Source organism: Pestalotiopsis fici (assembly GCF_000516985.1).
Source record: "Pestalotiopsis fici W106-1 unplaced genomic scaffold PFICI_Scf_1, whole genome shotgun sequence".
NCBI classification, from domain to species: domain Eukaryota; kingdom Fungi; phylum Ascomycota; class Sordariomycetes; order Amphisphaeriales; family Sporocadaceae; genus Pestalotiopsis; species Pestalotiopsis fici.
This window is the reverse complement of record NW_006917091.1, coordinates 356,612-375,244: the sequence shown is the minus strand read 5'-3', so window position 1 is coordinate 375,244 and position 18,633 is coordinate 356,612. Positions and strand designations below refer to the sequence as shown.

Here is an 18,633-nt window from a genome sequence, read left to right as displayed (position 1 = left end):
TATCTGTTTATTTTTCCCTCTGCGATCATTGTACCATACAGTAGTAGTAGTAGTAGTAGTAGTAGTAGTAGTAGTAGTAGTAGTAGTAGTAGTAGTAGTAGTAGTAGTAGTAGTAGTAGTAGTAGTAGTAGTAGTAGTAGTAGTAGCTGGCAATACGGTTGTCCTCACGAGCGGATGAAGCCGCGCAGGCACTCAATCTGGGCACTAAATCTGCAAATATGTGTTAAATGTTAAGATTAGTGCTTGATGGGTACACCGTACCACTGATCGGTGAAAGCATACTTCTCCGGCTGATCCGGTACTGGAACACATGTATATATGCCGTAGGAGGTGAAGACGCCCTCTACTACCTGAGTCCCATATTGTTCCACAATGTGGACATCCAATGCCATCATATCACCTGCTCCACCAACTAGGTACGTAATATAATATCTCTCGTTTCATGTACCGACTGACGGACTACTAATGCAGGTACGCGCAGCCCTTGCTGCAATTGCGCCTCATTCATCTTTATTTGAACTGAATCGCATCAATCACAATGCCTCTTGGTTGGTACTTGGCCCAGGGTCTGATACCACTAGGACCAAGCAGCAGCGACGATGAGGAGGGTCCTTGTCAATTGCCAAATGGCCGTATAGTCTGTAGTCCTCACGGCCTCGTCACTTGCCATAGGTGTTGCAGCGACTACACCGTCATGGAAGACGTTCTTAGCGAAGAAGAAGGAGAAGAAGATGATGATAAAGATGATGAAGATCGGGATGCGCACAGCGCGAGAAATCACCTACAACAGCAGCAGCAGCTACCTCCATGGCTACCTCCATGGGGTGGGCTTGCCTATCGACCCCCGGGTACATTTCAGGATGCTCAGCCAGAGGAAACTGAGGCTGAGGCCATTTATTGGAATCTTTCTCCCGAGACCAGAGCCATCATATACCGCGTGTATGGCCCGCCTCCTCCTCGCCAGACCTCGGACAGTCAGGCGCAGGCGACTCTAAACAGACTCCGTCAAAATATGCCTCCGCATCCTTTTCCAGAGAAAGTGAGAGGCACGGGTCACATCTTTCCCACAAAGTTCTTTCCGCTCAACACCACCATTAAACCAATGGAGCTTTTCCCTGCCACAATGGAGGATGAAGGTGGCATTCTTCGGTGAGATCAAGATTCCCTCATCAAACGATGAGTATTGGCAATATGAATGTATGCACTGACAGCCACAACAGGTACACACATTTCAACGACCGAGGTAAGCTCCTGGTCTTAACCGATGGCGCGTGTCTGAACAATGGCCAACCGAATCCAAAGGCGGGTTGGTCTGTACAGTCTGGACAGCGCAGCACTGGAGTTCAGGCCTGCTTGGCTGGCCGCCTGGAGACTACGGGTCCTTTCGGCGACGAGAGCGCTCAGACGAGCAACCGTGCAGAGCTCCGCGCCGTCATTGTCGCGTTGCGTTCCGGGCACTGGCGCCGCCTGCACTGCCACGCCATTGTCATTGCCACGGATTCGGGATACGTTGTAGAAGGTGCTACGAAGCATATCAAGTCTTGGATCAGATATGGCTGGACGACGAGGCAAGGTACAGGCGTCAAGAACAAGGATCTATGGGAATTGCTTCTGGGCGATGTTGAGAGATGGGATCGCGAGGGGGTCAAGGTTCACTTCTGGAAGATCCCTCGAGAGTGGAACTCTGTTGCCGATTATAGTGCCAAGACGGCCGCTGCTGGGGAAAGGGTTTCAGCAGAGTGGCGGGATCCGGAAGTCTGAACTTATTGTGAAGAGTGTTATTATTACAGCCTGAGGCAATCTCCAACGCCATCCTGGATACATTGAAGACGGTCTATTTTGTTCGTGTGGAATAATGCGCTAACAAATCAATATAAATAGACGACACATGAGTCAACGGAAAGCAGTCTCCGAATGAGTCGACGTAGTCGGAATTAATGCTGGGCTATACATGTAAAGAGAGAATCAACATTTACTCCAGAAGTCTGAATGGACCGTAACTGAAACCTTGAGGCTTTCAGTTGCTACTTGCCACAAGCCAGAATCTGGTCTGACGAGCAAGCCATCCACTGAAAGGGTAGTCACCGACCAGTGTACAACACCTTCGGCATACTTAGATTCAAGACACAGTCCCCGGTGGATCCTGAGTGTATTTCTATAAAATGACTCAAATTCAACAGCGAATCCCAGTCACAATAGAAAATATCTTTACACAAGGCGGGTAACGAACGCCCACCGTCTCCATCAGGTCATCGATTGAAGGACTGTTAAGCAATCACTGCATCAACAACAAGCAACAAGCTCGGCTAGCTCAGTTGGTTAGAGCGTCGTACTAATATTTCCTATTCGGAAATATAAAGTAAATGCGAAGGTCCTCAGTTCAATCCTGTGGCTGAGCAAGTTGAAGTTTTTGTCCAACTAGTCTAAATTTTTGCTTTGCAGAACCGCAAGTAGAAATGCACCTACTACAGGTGTTCCCGGCATTCACATATTTAATTGGCAGACTTGACAACTGATATGAAGCATTGGAGTCTGCGCTCACCGCATAACTTCTCAATCAAGATGCTCTTTATTTGATACAAAACACACGCGCCCATGTGTATTCCATGCTTTGTGAACTTGGTCATGCACCTTTTTAATGCAGCGACAGGGCGGAATGCATAAAAGAAACATTCATTACTGGACTGTTTCCGGCAAGACTCCGGAAGCCATTCTAGCGGGCGAAAAATTTCAAGCAAAAATTTTGCAGTCCAGTCCCCACTTCCCGCCTCGTTCGACCCGACAGTTTGGCGGGCCTGAAACCTTCTGAATTTCGGACAACCATATTGCGCATAGGAAAAAATTGCAAAAAATAAAGGACCAAGATATATCTCAGTTGATCTGAGATGCATTGGGAATTGAGCCCAATGCGGGGGTCGAACCCGCAGCCTTGAGATTAAGAGTCTCACGCTCTACCGATTGAGCTAACCGGGCGTGGCCTTTGTTGTTGACGAAAGCGATGTTATCATTACACATGTTGATGAATAGCCGAGATGGGTTCTGGCGTCCGGGGTCGCCGTGGAGGGTTGGTATCCATCCAAGTCCCGAAATTCGCTCACTTTTATACTTTGTAGGTACAAAGTACATCCACCTTGCCAGATAACGTTTCGGTGGGGATCAGGTGTGTAGCCTGCAACATCAAAACTGACTATTCTTTAACTCAACTGCGTGCCTGATGCTACATACTCCTTTATATTAGGGGCTGACTCACCAAAGACGACCCCAGGGGTTGTGTATATTCTTGAGTTGAAAATGAGGCCGTCTAGGGGAACCAGGGGAATGAGACCATCGAGAGGGATGACACCAACAAGGGGCGTGAAGCCAACGGGAGTGACAAAGCCTACCCGTGGTATGAAGCCGACTCGGGGTCGGTCATATTCAGCAGCGCAGATCATGGACCAGAGAAACGAAGAGAAAGTCACTTCAAACACGCTCAAGTCACGAGATTTGCCTACCTCTCGAATGCATCGTCGCCCCCAGCCGCCAGGTGTCCGTGAGGACGACCAAAGCCCGCCGGGTGATTGGACGCCATCATCATCAATGAGCGGAGGAAATCGAAACCATCAACCTTGGCCCGAGGAGATCCTACGCGACCTTGACAAGTATCTAGGTCAACACAAAGATGCGAAAGACTGCGTTTACCTGGCTCGGCACTTATTCAATGGGAGCGAATACGCAGGAGACGGTGATGTTACCCACAAGATTCTCGGCGTCTTTCGTTCATTGGAGAGTGCCAATGTCAAGGCCATGGAATATGCCTGGAAGGAATACGACCACTTTTTCGATATGCGGGTTGTCAATAAACTCGTGGACGATGATGAATACGACCTGGAGGACACGCTGGCATGGTGGGTGGACCGCAAGCATGGCGACTTGACTCTGAAGGGGTTCAATATGGAGCACAGCGGGAAGTTCAAGATCTGGGTTGAAAAGAGAAGGCTGCAGACCTAGGATGCGACAATTTCATGTGTCAGAGGGCAACCTTTTGATTAGAATCGGTGTGGAACCAGACACTGGCCAGAGATTCGAATTTCGACTCTCAGGACTGCAAAGCCGAACTTGTTCGCTTGGTCAAATTCTTGGGAATCCGTGATGAAACGAGAATCAAGGAACCCCCTCAGTCCCAAAATCAAATCGTCATCGACATGTCTTAGGCTCATTGAATGTTGCATTCACGGCATTTAGAAGCCTAGATTAGGATTCTCTGCATATGATGCCATGCAAAGTTTTGCTATCCAATGGCAATGTGAGTCTCAGCTCAAGGTAGTCGAAACATTTCCAGTGCCCATCCACAACGCTGGTTGGTACATGAGAAGAAATGCAAAATGCGTTGGTTGGAGGCAATCTATTTTGTACTTACAAGTTGTAAGATAGGCTATACACCGACTCTAATGTAATTAATTATCAAGCACACTTCTTGCCATTGATTGCGCATCCAGGGACACTTGGCCGGAGTGCTACTCGTTGTATGGAATACATTGCTTGCATTATATCGACAAGGCGAATGAACTGCCGAAACGATCTACTTTGGCATTTGCGAGGATGGTGTAATTCAGAGGAAGTATTCTCAACTACGTATAGTTTGCCCTCTATTCATGACGTATGAATCTCTGGCAACTAGTGCTCTTATCGTGAATAGTACAATTGAGATCCGCAAGCGTGCGTCTTTGGGCTTGACTTGTTCAGCTCCACACTGTCAGCTACACTAGAGCAGCACCGGGTATCTGCCACCATCAGGGGAATTGAGCCTGGTCTCGCGGGCATGATCCGCGTCCTCATCTTTTTCATTTATGAGTTTGAATCTGGTGAAGTGAGTTGTAAAAGGAAAAATTTCATGTCGACAATAGGTGACAAAATCGCGTTTTTGATCAAAATGCGTAGGTTGTACGAAGTAATGACACCTGCCAATCATGTCGATTGAACTGGTAGCTTTTCAGCCCCATTAGGAGCTGACCATATGAGCGACGCGCGTACGCTGGAAATCCGGCATCATGCAATTTTTCTTTCCAGAATCAAAATGGTATCACTGCCGACGTACAACAGGCAAGCATTTCAAGCATAGATATTATGCTTATTTTGAATGCTAACCGACGAGAATCTTTTGAAACGGCATGTAATTTACCACGAGCTGTCAATTACCCACGGGGTCCCTAGTAGCAGCTGCTAGGTATCGAATTTCGCCATGGTTGGGGGGGAGGAAAGATAAAAGAATGCCATGCCACAGCCGACGTTGTGGCACCTCGTTACGGCTGGGAGGCAGTTCGTGGGAGAAGAAGGCTCGTGGTTCGGCAAGGTTGCGCCCCTGTGGGAATCATTCATCAGTGTCCATCCCCCGGCACGCTCGGTAGGTGTGGCCCATTGAGCCCCGTCGTGGAGTCTAATCTCCGTTTTCCCAAAGCCACGCACATAGGCCAGCTGGCCAGACTCTCTTTCTTCCCTGATCGGCAGTTGGCGAACGCGGCGCAGCGACTTCTGGACTCGTCTCTTATGGTGGACGAGTTGGGCAAGATGGAACCATTGTGGGCTTTTTTCAACTCGGTGCAAGTCGGTACTGTAGATAGATACTAGAGTGAACCGTGCCGCGATTGATGAAGTCCAATATCCATGTAGTATATTTAGCATAAGCAATCTGTCGCGTCATGGGCTTTCGCTCCCAAAGCGACGACGCGAACAAATCTGATGGGCGCGGCATTACAGGGGTAAACAATTGGCAATGAGCCGGTAGGAGGAGTATTGATGTACATAGTAGAGGAGGTCAGGTAGTATGCAGTAGTACTGTTGTATTGTGCAGGAACTAATCTTAAAAAAACCCGCCCCGCAACCTGTGGCTGGCCGTCGCTTTGCCAGGAATGATTGGGGGACAAGGTGCCTAAAGGTAGCGGTCGTGGGCTCTTTATCGCCGCCGTCAAAACCGTCAACCACTGACAGAGCTTTGGGGGGGCCTTTGCCATTTGGGGGTCTCCTGCCACTCAAGTCTGAATGAGGTCACACCCCTGCTAGTGAGCTCGAGTAGCGCCGATTGTTGCACCCCAAACTGACTGGCGATCCCCTTCTCCTTTTTTGCTGCAGGAAGTATCTTTCCATTGAAGGTTTTCCTATCTGTCGGGGCAGCGACATAGTTTTTCTCGTAAACACCACAAACATCCGAGAGGCTTGAGCATTTTGCAGCCCCTCCCGACACTCGTTTTTTTATTTTTGACTTTATTTCCTCGTTGGGTGTTTTTGTCTTGCTCGTCTGCAGCTACTCGAAATCTCTCCACTGGTGCCGCCCACCCGCCTCCCCCGTTCTCCAAAACCTTGAATCCCGTCTGGGGACTTGGCACATGAACGAATTCCATTGAAAGCGAGAAACAGACAAATCACCACCACCCCGCCGTCGACGGCCCCGTTCACATCAATTAATCATACTCCCGCCTCGCTGCCCACATACACAACCATGGGAATCGAATCCATGGATCAAGGCGCACGGGTACGGAACTTCGTCTTTGCACGACTCTCGCGGTCGCGGGCCATTGTCCTTGGCCTGATCGCTCTCTTTCTCACATTCTACGTGCTTTCGCCGTACGACAGCTCGTTGCGCTCTACACTGCGATGGCAATCCACCGTAGCTAGCGACTATGTCCAACATTTGCACCCCGACGACAAGTGGCTCTTCAAAGAGCAAAAGTACCCCATCGACCCTTCCCAAGATATCGCCGTCATTGTCAAGACTGGCTTCGGAACTAGGAATCGAGTGCCAAATGTGCTGGCAGCCCTGGGCAACGAGACATTAGACAACGACGTCCTCATCATTCAGGACTACCCCGTGAACACAAGGAAGCCTTACATCACCGGCAACGCCAAGACTGTAGAGACGGTAGACATTATTAGCTGGATGGTTCAAAACCACAAACTCGCCGACCATGGAAAGAACGAGAGGCTCATGAAGTATGAGCATCTTGTGGACGCTATTGAGGATGAAGACTACTTCATGGCAGACACTCTGGCCAAGGGATACGGTTGGGAATTGGATGCTATGAAGGTATGGAACCCCCCACTTGCTCCATCATTCCCGTATTGCTTGTAGCTGACCATTTTCTAGTTCATCTCGGGCCTGCAGTACGCCTGGGAGAAAATGCCAAAGAAGAAGTGGTATGTCATGTCCGACGACGACACATACGTCATCAAGTCATCTCTCGCTCTCGCGCTCGGCCACCTCGACTACAGAGTCCCTCAATATCTCGGAAACCCGGTTGGTGACTTTCTTGGACGTTTTGCTCACGGAGGTTCATCTGCCGTTATTTCGGGTGCGACCATGGCCAAATTGTTCGACAAGAACCCCGCCGCTGTCACCGAAGCCCACATTGAATCCATCAGTGCAGTCTATGGCGACAAACTGCTGTCAACAACACTTATGAAGATCGGAATCTACCTGAACGAAGATTATGCCCGGTTGTTCAATGGCGAGCCACCACACATGACCCGAATGTGGGCAGACCGCTTTTGCCTGCCACTGGTTTCTTTCCATGGTTTGGGAGACGGTGATCTCATGGAGGAGACCAACGAGCACTTCAAACACATGAATCAGCCTGTCTTCTGGAGGCAACTGGCCAGCATCTATGGTGCTGCTGACTTTCAGTCATTTGTGGCCGAACCAGTCCGCGTCAACTTGGACTTTGTTGGTCGTCTTGATGAGCACAGCACGACAGTAGTCAACACCGAAACATTGGATGATTGTGTCCGGATTTGCGGAGATCACTCCACCGAGTGCTTGGCTTGGACCTGGGACCAATTCAGCAAGACTTGCCACTACGCCCCCTGGGCAATCATTGGCGACCACAGAGAGGGGTTCCTTTCTGGTATCAACTACGCCCTGGCACAAAAGCTCACCGAGGGTTGCCACGGGCCGCGATCACCTGCCGCCGCTACCGAATAGACTGCGTTGATACATTTAGTTATGTTATTTGCTTTCCACCTGTACATAGACACTTGAGGGTACGAGGCGTTGGGGTTTGCACATAGTTCAAATGTTACCAAAGAGCTATTGGACTGGTACATATATACATAGAGCTGCTGAAAGCATCCAGCTCTGGCTTGTCGACATGGATCTCCTGAAGGAGACGACCGAGGAAAGGAATTAATGAAGTCACGGACAGCCGGCCGGAGGCATGGTAGAAGTAAGATGGATTACACCTACGTCTAAACTTAATTCCAAGACATTCTGTCACAGAAGCTTCTGTCGCACCCCATTGTGCAGACCGAAATCCACTGCCCAGAGAGTCAAAATGATTATATAACAAAAGAGTTTCCAATCCTGGGTGAGTGATTTGCTCTGGACAACACTTATTTGGACATCTGACGCGTCACATTCAGCAGGTGTAAAGGCTAAAGCCTCGACAGGAGAAGATTGCATTTAATTACTTTCTTGACATTAATTTCCTTCGTCGCGTCTAAAAACAAAGTGCTGGGCACTATTCTAACTCAGGCGTCCTAGACAATGTGTGCGGGATCCATGCGGCGAGGCAGTTTCTCCGAAATCTTGCTCATGGCCTGGTCCTCCAGCGCGTCAAGCTTGTTGTCAATCTTGTTCTCAAAGTGCTTGGCCTTTTTGCTGAGGAATGTGCGGAAGACGCCCCAGCCAGTGGTGGCCATCCAGAGGATGACGTTGACCAGGTCGATCCAGACGGCAATCTTCATGAGGCGGACGCTGGTGCCCTCGTACTCGGTGCCGCTCTCGCGCTTGAGAAAGATGCCGGCAAAGACGCCAAAGACAACGAGCCAGCCGAGGGAGAGCACGGCGTCGACGACCCAGAGGCGGTACACGGGGACAAAGGGGATGCAATAGACGACGCAGGTGATGCAGGACGCGGCCGCGACGACGGTGGCGTACATCCAGGCGGCGGACTGGGAGTGGCCGTCCTGGCGGTCCTCGTCGACGCGGTGGCCGTACATGCCCACGACAATGAGGGCAAAGATGAGCTGGATGCCCCGGGCGATCCAGCGGGCCATGTTCTCGTACAGGCCGATTTGCTTGGTGGCGACGCCCTTGCCGGCTCTAGCGGCGAGCTTGCGTGCGGTGAGGAAACCCATCTTTCTTGTTGGCTGATGTTGGTTCTGTGTGTCTGTAATGTGGGAATTATTTGGCCGGTGTTGGCGGCTGTGTTGAATGTTTGTGTGACTGGTGGTGGTCTCTTGGCTTAGAGTTGTGGGAAAAAGGTTCTTGCGTCTCGACAAGTTAATGGAGATGTCTTTGATGATTAAAGTGTGTGTCGTGAGACTGTATCGTAATAGTGAATGACTGCCAGCGTCGTCCGTCTATGAATCAGGTGGTGATGACCGAAAGGAAGAGGGAAAAAAAGAAACAAGTTGAAAAGTAGTCTGGGTGACCAGGACTTGTGTTGTGAATGACAATCAATAATGAAGGGAAAGATTTCAGTTGGGATTGAACATGAGCAGATATGTGATTCCTTAAATCGAGGTCGCGGCCATTCTCCTTTGTGGCCGCCAGTTGGACAACAAGGACAAACGCCCGCGTCTCTTTGATTGTCCTTTTGATTGACGCTGAGCAGCCTCTTTGAAACAAAGAGATACTATAATCAGCCCAACGTCGAGCATCGTGAGCCAACCAAGAACAGGGTATCCACTTGTATCCACTGCTCAACGTGGAGGTGGCCCGTGCTTTGCCGCCGTATCTGTCGCAGGCCTAGCGACAAGCCAGGGCAGCGACTGGCTGTCGATTGCTTTCACCTCTGAACCCACAGCGCCTAACTGGCTTACCGGAATTGCTTTGCTTTTGCAATGGCCGCGCGCTTCTTCCCCGGAAGGAAAATGAGTACGCTGCCATTCCCGGATCATCACCGCGGATCCTCTACTTACATATTTACATACAGGCCATCATTGTCGCTTTGATGAGTCGTGATAAGCGCACATGAGACCCTGGGGCTTGGCGACTGCCATGTCAGCGACAACAAGTCTCGCTAGGCTTATCGGGTGAATCTGGAATCAGGCACAAACTGTGGATCAACGATAGTGCATCGCACATGCACTCTGAGTGAAGGAGACGGTAATACCGGCTACAGGGTTTCATGCGTCCGGGAATGTGGACGACTCGCGATCATATGAATGACTGCTACCTGGGATTGACCCGTCTTCGCCAGATCCTCCACTTGCTCTTCTGGAGCTAAGCGCAGGCCTGCAAGAACCATATGCACATTGTCCTGCCCAATCTTTATTATCCTCAAATGTTTACTGAAAATCATACCGCAGTCCGTCTATCTCAATGCAATCCCTCCCTCTCTCTGGCCAAAGATGCCCTGAATTAAAGTCAGTCATGTCTAGAATGAAATATGGTCCTTGGAGAAGACCAACCAAGAACTTGTTTCCGGCGTGAGTAGCCCTTGAAATGAATGATACCAGCTTCAGCACAGCAATGAGCAGCATCGTCACAAAGATCAACAGCAGGATCCCAATCAGACCCCAAAAACCTCCGCCGCTGCTGTATTGAGGAGGCGACGCAGGAGCCGGGTCCAGAGGCGCCCGCTCCTCGACCCCGTCGCACCAGAACCCGTAGCTGCCGGCGCCGCGCGAGGGCATGCTCAGACAAGCGCCGAGCAGCTCCTCGCCGATGGCCTGCAGCTCCGCCGGCTCCCCGACGCAGCCCGGTGCCCTGTAGCGGGCAAAGAGCGCCTCGGTTCCGTTTTGGCAGGTCGCGGCCGAGTAGATCTTGACCTTGCGCAGAGCCTCGATGTCGACGCAGACGTCGCGTGCCGGGTGTCGGAATGTCGGCGCCGTGTACGGAAGCTCTTCGACTCGGCACGCATTGTCGGAGACGGAGCCGGCGGCCTTGTTGGCGTCTGAGATATTGTCGGTGGTTGCAACGTAGCTCGGTGCGGCACCGATGAGACTCGATGCCAGACCGAGGACTAAAATTACCGTCTTCAACATCTTTGGTTATCCTAGTGTTCCCAGCGGATGATTTCTGATTATTCAATGATGGAATAGATAGTGGGCCAGGTTTGCGATCGACAGAGGCGGTCCAGTCGTGATATATGAGTCAAGGCTCATTTGATCCTTTGGCCCAAGACTCGTTTGCTGCCCGGCATTTTGCATCCTTCCACAGATAGCTGGACTCCCCATCGTGCTCCGTGACTATTGAAAACTCAAGTGGATAAATAGACTATTATGCGTTATCGCGGCACAGTCGTATGAGCACGCAGCTGAATGCGGCGTAGACAATAAGCTTGACCCTAATCAAGATTGATACTACCTCGATTGAGGCTGGCTTCCATAGATGCCCTGTATTCGGTAGCGCTCGTATGATATGATCAACGCCCGGCTAACATGCAACTTTAATTTGACTGGATGCCTGCGAGATCCCACGACGGTGATTGGACATGGTAGTGTAAAAAGACTTTGAAACTCGGTCTTGGAATTTCGAACCCCGATACGATGCGAGGCTCTTTGAATCATCAGTTGTTACTTGTAGGCGTACATACATGATGGTTTTCGTTTATCCACAGTATTGCACTCTTGTTGGAGGCTGATAACAAACGGTTCTGGGAGAGCTATGAATTGAGGGCAGCGAATACTCAACAACAGATGCACTTTGATAAATTTCTGGATAGACAAATATTCTTCTTCTTATTCTTCTATTTTGAATAAATTAGAATGAATAATAATGGGCGGGCGGAGGGGAGCGTTCAACGCCCCGAACCCGGGCGACGCCAAGCCTTGTGGCAACAGGAAATGGAAAATCAGTCAAGATTGAGCCAGATGCCGTGCCTCGGTCAATTGTCACCGTCCTAAGAACTATCATGGACTGTTCTGTCAAGTTGATGAACCCCATGCACTCAAAGGCATTGTATAAGCTGATCGTCTGAAGTCCCTATGTCGTCATTCTTGTCCTCATGCACTTGCGCTCAAGCGGCCGATCCATGCTTTGTTGATTTCGGCCCAGCCAGTCCGCAATTAGCATGCCCACGAAAAGTATAGAGGAGAAAGAAAAAAGAAAAGGCGATTTCGAGAGCGAATATCTCCCCGCTTGACAACAAAGAAGGTGTGTATAGCTGGCACTTGTGGACTCGATTCAGCAAGGTAAACCTAAGAATAGTATCAGCCTCCAAATCTTCAACAATACCTGTAGCTCTTGCACCCTCTTCCTTGATCACTGCTAACACTGCGAGACAGATTGGAAAATCCAGGAGGTCATTCGGATCCAGAGCCGAAGAGGGTGTCATGCATTTGCTTTCGGAGCATCTGATCGAGATTTCATGCACATCATGTAGTGCCTTTGACTACGCAACATTTCCCACATCTTGCCATCACTAGTAATCGGAGTAAAAGCGAATACACTTTGTTCGACGGTACGCTAACCCAACAGTAAGGTTGTAGCCAGCCAGGCTCTAGGGACTAGCCGCACTGTAACCCGTGATGAAGTCAAGTCAAGTTGGTGTGGTTGGCAGCTCGATGCGGTATCCAAATGACCCGACAGCTTGGTAACTTGAGGGATCCGGGAGGGGCTTCTGCAATCAGGATTCATTCCTCGCCTTCATGAAAAGGTGTTGGGGTAGCCTCGCACTACGGAAATAATTGGTGGCAAAGAAAGTCACACTAAACTCAATTATAAGCTTGTGTGTGGTAAGATTGCTAGTCCTCCAGCTATCGAGCATCATGATGCTGCGTGCGGAGAGCGATGGTGTATTGGAGCATCAGAGCATTCTTGGAAGGACACATTCTTTCGATTTATGCAATCAAGACATGATCGAATTTGTAGCAAAAGACGGAAAATATTCGTTGTCGAGTGAGACTCTCACATAGAGGATTGTCGCACAGTGATATTCATGACGACGGCTTCTTATTTCTTCCTGTTAATTCCAACCTTGCCCCCCCATGCACTCTCTATTGATATTTATATCAGGATCCAATACAGAAATGCATGGAAAGCTACAACATATAAATGACCAAAAGTTTTCTATCCCTTTTACTACGAGTATATAGAGTTCATGGTACACTAGGCTCGTCTTCCATGACACAATATGTCAGTGCATGTGACCCTTGATACGTGCCCAAAAGATGGTTGCATATGCGACTTGGTAGGCCTTCACACAATAACTACTGTACTAGGGGATCACGGCAGAGTATGTATGATCTTGTCCTTGCTGACAGCGCCAAGAGGGAACCGATGTCCGAGCCTAGATGGTCCGATTTCCGGGATGGGGCGTTCCTAGGGAGCCGATTTACCGGGACACCATACAACTGCGAGCCAAAGGAGGGGATGTCTAGATCTGTCCGAGTGTCCCGAGAATGACTATTTTCCTATTCGTAGAGAAAACGAGCGGTCTCTGGCACTAATCAAGCATTTAGTATGCATCCATCAACGTCCTTGGGTTTTCTTTTTATTTCGAGTCCCACCCTCAAGCGCAACAGTCTAGATTGGAAGGCTCTTGGGCAGCCACGCGACTCGTACTCGTATGCACACATGCAGAAACTGGCAAATGCTTTCCCAGGCTGTAGATGCCGATGCCACTGACGATTTTCTTTGCAGATTGAGTCTATTACGTTGAGTCCTGATATCAAAGTTTTAAAAAGCCGGTTCCAAGTGCCATTGGGCTCCAGAATTCATCACCAACCCACAAGTTTGCTATTTTTGTCCATGAACGGTCCATCCCACCATTTTGGTCCAGATATTGGTACCCATGATAGCTTGAACCTTTTGTTTGGGAGTCAAAGGCGATTACACTTGGCTGCAATTCCTGCCCTATAAGTATCCGGGTTTCTTCCACCTTAACAACTCCAATCAATATCATCAACATCAGGTCAATTCTCTGCCATTGTTATTAAGCTGAATCCATATTCATCATATATCATCATGCGTATCATCAAAGTACTTGTAGCCTCACTCTTGCCAGTGGTTGCGGTGCACGCCGCACCCAGCGCCGAGGCGGACATATCCCCGCGAGGCCAATCTTGCTCCGGGGGCCAGTACTGGGACGACAGCGCCAAGTGCTGCAAGTGTCCCAACGGCAAAGAGTGGCAAGACAACAAGTGCAAGCACCCGCCCATGCCAAAGCCCAACTGCAAGGGCAATGAGCACGCTTGCTGTGCCAAAGACAAGAATGATTGGTGTGCCTATGGTATGTGATGCATTTGACATTTTTACAAAACAGGAAGGGGGGCACAGACGACAGAGTACTGATGATCGAGCATAGATGAGTCCAAGAAGGAGTGTAGAAACAATGGAAAGCATGTTACTTTCTGTGCACAGCCAGGCAAGGAACAAGAATGGTGTGATGACTACTGGGGTTAGTAATCTAGGATATCATGGGAGTATGAGGACCAGAGGTTCAAGTAAAAGGTTTGCGAAGTCGAAACAAGTCTCTTGATTGCCAGAAAAGAATAAAAAGCTGAAAGGAAGTGTTGTGATATTTTGGGGATTTGCCTGTATTTTTCTTCTGCTTATTGCAATCCAATTGTCATAGTGTCTAATGATGCAAAAGTCTTTTACGAATATTTTTGTTGAGATGACATGCAAAACCTCGCCCATAGCCAGTGACAAACATGATTAGTGTTATATGGGAGCGTGGTATTCAAAACGCCACTCTGGAGAATCATGGCAAAGTAATTTGGACGATTGATTTACGCTTTCGCGTGACTTGAGCCACTCATGAAAATCAAATTGTCGCAGCGACAATGTCTCTCCATAATTTTGCTAATGTTTGAAGCTTTGTTGCATCTTAGTCGGGTGAGTCGTTGTAACGTTTGGTGCAGAGTCGTCAAGTGAACATTACTTGAGGGCCTCAGCGGGATAAATACCTATGTAACATTGAGGCAGCCTGGCTGCGATGTAGGAATAAAATGCTTTGGAACAAGTAAGAGTATAAAGTGGCGCCCGGTCGTGGTCCAATAAAGTGCGTGGAATGCATAACGGATACCGCCGCCGGAACGCCCGCGTCAGATTTGGCTCGCCCGGATACGCCATCTCACTACTAGCCTATTATAAAGAGTTGACAGGTCTGGGTTTTATATAGTGACTCGGATACGGCGCGATGATTGGAAGATGGGGCTGAGTTATATTCGTGTTGCAGTCACGAGTCGCAGCCATATAATCATCCTTTTTGAAAATTTCAAAAACATTTTGCCGTATTGGCGAGCCAACTGAGATTGTGCAGACGAAAATGAAGTGCATGGGCAATGTGGCACAAGAAATTTGCACGCCACAATTAATCCATGGCGCAGCCCCTTAGACGTACAGGCTTGCAAGATATAAATATACCTGATATAAGCTTACTTTTAAGAACACGGCCTATGAATTCTGCCTCTAATGCCCGTTATTAGCTTGCCAGAATTTCGGCTTTATTATCGTGTCTGCAATACGATCCTCGACGCATGTATACTAGATCGCATTGACTAGTAGTAGCCTGTCTGTGCATATTGATTGAAGCACCGCTTGTAGGTAATCGATACGGGCAGGTCTAGGCAGCTTAATCCACTCACTAACCCTTGCTGACGGGCGTCCCTGTCACGATAGGTACCCAGCTCCGACCGACGGAACCGAAATTGTTCTTGTTGCGCAATCTGAGCTCGTCAGCAAATTGCCCATCCCGGGCGTATATTTTGACAGGATTTCAATACTAGGCCAATCAGGTTTGGCATGGTATGACGTCTCTCGTATCTGTGCAAAGATTTCACTCTTCGACTATTGGCGGCACAGCCCATGGGTGTCATCAAACGGGTTTGCAAAGAACCCCAGGCAGGTACTCGTAATTGATTGATAGCCAGCAACTAGACGAGTATCTTTGCTTTTCAGTAGAAAGAGCGATTCCACGAACGATGATGGAGTGACTAACACATCGAACCAGGGCGCCACTGCTTTTCTTGTCGTTTGCTGCCTGTTTGCCCGAACCGACTTTCAAGTATAAGTAGAAGGTATAACATTCATCCTGCTCTTCTTGACATCCCATCTCTATCCATCAACTCCCATCTTCTCGACAGCACATCTTCCATCCACCCCAGTCATTCCCCACTATCAATAAAGATATACTTTTTTCAACGCTGTATATTCCGGAGAATTCCTTTTCAAAATGCACGGCCAAGCAATCCTCGCCACCGCCCTCCCCCTGGTATCGTATGCCATCGCGCGTCCCCTCGAGTCGCGTGATGCATCAACCGATATCACCATTACCAAGCTCTCGGCCACATTTCCCTCGTCAGGTCCCTATGGAGATCCGGAGGTGGACTCGTTTGTCACCATTAGCGTGACCTACCCGGACCCTGCGGCGGCCGACAGCGCCACGCTCAGCACCACTTGCACCGTGTCTTGGCCTAGCGGCACTGACCCAGCGCCGACCGAGTGGACCGACTGCGTTGACCCCACGCTGTCATTCCGCCTGCCCACGGATGGGTGGACAAGCACTGGCAACTTTCAAGTTGAATTGTGGGAGACATTGACGTCGGATGGGTAAGTAACGAGAGAAAAAAATTCCAAGCCGGAAGAAAAAAAAAACATGTGAGATTTGGCTGACCAAGCTTACTTGTACAGCGCTGGTCTGGATGCTGCGCACCTGCTTCGGATGAACCCCAGCGACCCCAGCAGCGCCGACTCGCTGCTGTGGTGTCAAACATACGGCAAGTTCACCGCGACACAATGCACACTTTCGGGGCCGTACGGACAGACGCCGAGGACCGTCACCATCTCGGCGACCGAGGGAAGCGCCAGACCGAATTAGGATGTTCTCTGGACGTGGGGGAAGATCAAAAAAGGATCAAAAAAGAGGACGGAAAAGCGGCTGGCGATAGACAAGGGGAAAATAGATCTTTAGTGCATCGATGGAGCCGCGATGCGACTCTCTGGATATCGTTGCAACGTGCATACATAGGTAATTGATAATAATCGTGGGTTTTGGTGTTGTGGTCGGCGCTCGGCTCGGATCGGTTATCACGAATCAATATATTCAATCAAGATTACAACGTTTCAATCACCTGATTAATCGCATCGGAACAGAAACAAGAGATATCGGCCTAAAGATCATGTGCTCAAGTCCACGCTACAATTGCGATGAGATACAGACTCCGTAGACCGGCAGCGATTTGTGATGTTGGTAGTATTGTTTGCAGTACTCGGGGTCGAGAAGTCGAGAATAGCACTCTCATCTTGGCCAAGCCGTCACCTCAGATACCCGAGACACATGGCAGAAAAGAGAAATCCAACGATTTGGTTACCATCTAGAGAAGATACATGAACGGCTCAAGTTGCGCCCTTTTGTCCTCTTGTCCTTTGCAGGGCTGTCTGAATTGCCATTTCGAGGCAATCGTCAGCCTCAAGCAACGCGTAGACCCTGCGACCACACACAGCAAGCCACCCGGAGCGGGTTGGAAGGTTACAAGGAGGCAAACACTGCTCTTTGGTGATAATATGAGAGGGGGGTAAAGGGAACTAACTTGTCGAGAGGTGATATCAACATGTCTTATTAACTACCCAAGGAAACCAACCCCCTCCCCAATTAGCGATTGTATTCTTGACGTGATTGGCCATGAATTATCAAAATCAGGACCCAAATCTTGCTTGACCCTCGGCGCCCAGGTCCAAAATGTCTAGCAACAAAGAAAAAAAAAGACCCGCCAAAATCAGCAATTACTCACTCACATGCAGGCCAAGACTTTTCAGGGTCCTCTGTGTCTGCTGTCCCCCCTCCCCACCTTCCCCCTCGGGCCATGTCGCCCTTGTCGCCAAACCGTGCAATTGGGCTTGGGACATCTTGACATTGAGCGACAAGACGATAGTTTTGCGCCGAACATCCGTGGGTTATCGGCCATGCCCTCAATGTAATGTACATGTGTTCGCCTCGGCGAGTCGCAAGCTGATGTCTTTGTCGCATGCAGTGTTCATCCATGTCCAATAGCTCAGCGCCGCATAAGTGACGGAGGCGGCAGCGCGGGGAGCAGATTAAGGTTGCAGGTCGCAAATACCTGACATTTTTAACTCTAATCCTTCTGTTGGAAGATCTCAAGTCTGGAGGATCAAAGTATATGGTCACTGGCATTGTCCTCGAGTATGGAAAGTGGGCGGTTTTCCCGGGAAAATGCCAAGTCTAGGCTATCGTTGAACCACAAATTTCCCGACAACTTCCCCAGATCTCTCATTTCCCCCTAGTTCGTAGAGCGAGTAATAAGCAGCCCTATTGTCGGGAAACATGATCTAGATAGTCTGGACTCTTTTTTTCTCACCCATCGCTCTCTCTCACAGGCACAGGTGATCGACTCCTTGTGGTCTTGGCTTGCAGCTACTGCATATCAGTGCCGTCACAAACCCATGTTTCAGGGCTGCCCACCACGACGCTAACGGCTATAAGAAGTGGATGTCCGTCTACATGACCCAAAGCAGTATGTGCTTAATGTTTGGCCACTTCTCGTCTTTGATAGTAGATAATGAGAGAGGACATGCTGCTCGGTTTTTGGTGCCGGAGCCGAGATCCGGGTAAATGTCCATTTTCGATTCGATTTGTACCAATTGCCCCTCTCCAATATCTTATTATAGGCATACTCCAGGAACCAAAGAAACTCTATTTAGTGATAACGCAATCCGGACCCTTGGTCATTAGTTGGGTTCGACTATCTGCT

General features: G+C 49.4%; 8 protein-coding genes across 8 annotated transcripts; 5 read left to right on the top strand and 3 right to left on the bottom strand.

Moving 5' to 3' along the window:
* Nucleotides 1-25: 25 nt before the first annotated feature.
* Nucleotides 26-280, bottom strand: PFICI_00131 (uncharacterized protein; the record flags this gene model as incomplete). The annotated part of the gene is made up of 2 exons (XM_007828712.1): nt 26-210; nt 262-280. 2 exons carry the CDS (start codon nt 278-280, stop codon nt 26-28), a joined length of 204 nt encoding a protein of 67 aa, XP_007826903.1.
* Nucleotides 281-538: 258 nt separating this feature from the next.
* Nucleotides 539-1,761, top strand: PFICI_00130 (uncharacterized protein; the record flags this gene model as incomplete). The annotated part of the gene is made up of 2 exons (XM_007828711.1): nt 539-1,149; nt 1,221-1,761. The coding sequence occupies 2 exons, from the start codon at nt 539-541 to the stop codon at nt 1,759-1,761; spliced, it is 1,152 nt and encodes a 383-aa protein (XP_007826902.1).
* Nucleotides 1,762-3,432: 1,671 nt separating this feature from the next.
* PFICI_00129 (uncharacterized protein) lies at nt 3,433-3,990 on the top strand (the record flags this gene model as incomplete). Its single annotated transcript, XM_007828710.1, has 1 exon — nt 3,433-3,990. One exon carries the CDS (start codon nt 3,433-3,435, stop codon nt 3,988-3,990), a length of 558 nt encoding a protein of 185 aa, XP_007826901.1.
* A 2,485-nt stretch (nt 3,991-6,475) lies between these two features.
* On the top strand, nt 6,476-7,954 carry PFICI_00128 (uncharacterized protein; the record flags this gene model as incomplete). The annotated part of the gene is made up of 2 exons (XM_007828709.1): nt 6,476-7,060; nt 7,121-7,954. 2 exons carry the CDS (start codon nt 6,476-6,478, stop codon nt 7,952-7,954), a joined length of 1,419 nt encoding a protein of 472 aa, XP_007826900.1.
* Nucleotides 7,955-8,508: 554 nt separating this feature from the next.
* On the bottom strand, nt 8,509-9,108 carry PFICI_00127 (uncharacterized protein; the record flags this gene model as incomplete). Its single annotated transcript, XM_007828708.1, has 1 exon — nt 8,509-9,108. The coding sequence occupies one exon, from the start codon at nt 9,106-9,108 to the stop codon at nt 8,509-8,511; it is 600 nt and encodes a 199-aa protein (XP_007826899.1).
* Nucleotides 9,109-10,289: 1,181 nt separating this feature from the next.
* Nucleotides 10,290-10,962, bottom strand: PFICI_00126 (uncharacterized protein; the record flags this gene model as incomplete). Its single annotated transcript, XM_007828707.1, has 2 exons — nt 10,290-10,331; nt 10,387-10,962. 2 exons carry the CDS (start codon nt 10,960-10,962, stop codon nt 10,290-10,292), a joined length of 618 nt encoding a protein of 205 aa, XP_007826898.1.
* Nucleotides 10,963-13,885: 2,923 nt separating this feature from the next.
* PFICI_00125 (uncharacterized protein) lies at nt 13,886-14,323 on the top strand (the record flags this gene model as incomplete). The annotated part of the gene is made up of 2 exons (XM_007828706.1): nt 13,886-14,150; nt 14,226-14,323. The coding sequence occupies 2 exons, from the start codon at nt 13,886-13,888 to the stop codon at nt 14,321-14,323; spliced, it is 363 nt and encodes a 120-aa protein (XP_007826897.1).
* Nucleotides 14,324-16,097: 1,774 nt separating this feature from the next.
* Nucleotides 16,098-16,742, top strand: PFICI_00124 (uncharacterized protein; the record flags this gene model as incomplete). Its single annotated transcript, XM_007828705.1, has 2 exons — nt 16,098-16,474; nt 16,556-16,742. The coding sequence occupies 2 exons, from the start codon at nt 16,098-16,100 to the stop codon at nt 16,740-16,742; spliced, it is 564 nt and encodes a 187-aa protein (XP_007826896.1).
* Nucleotides 16,743-18,633: the final 1,891 nt, after the last annotated feature.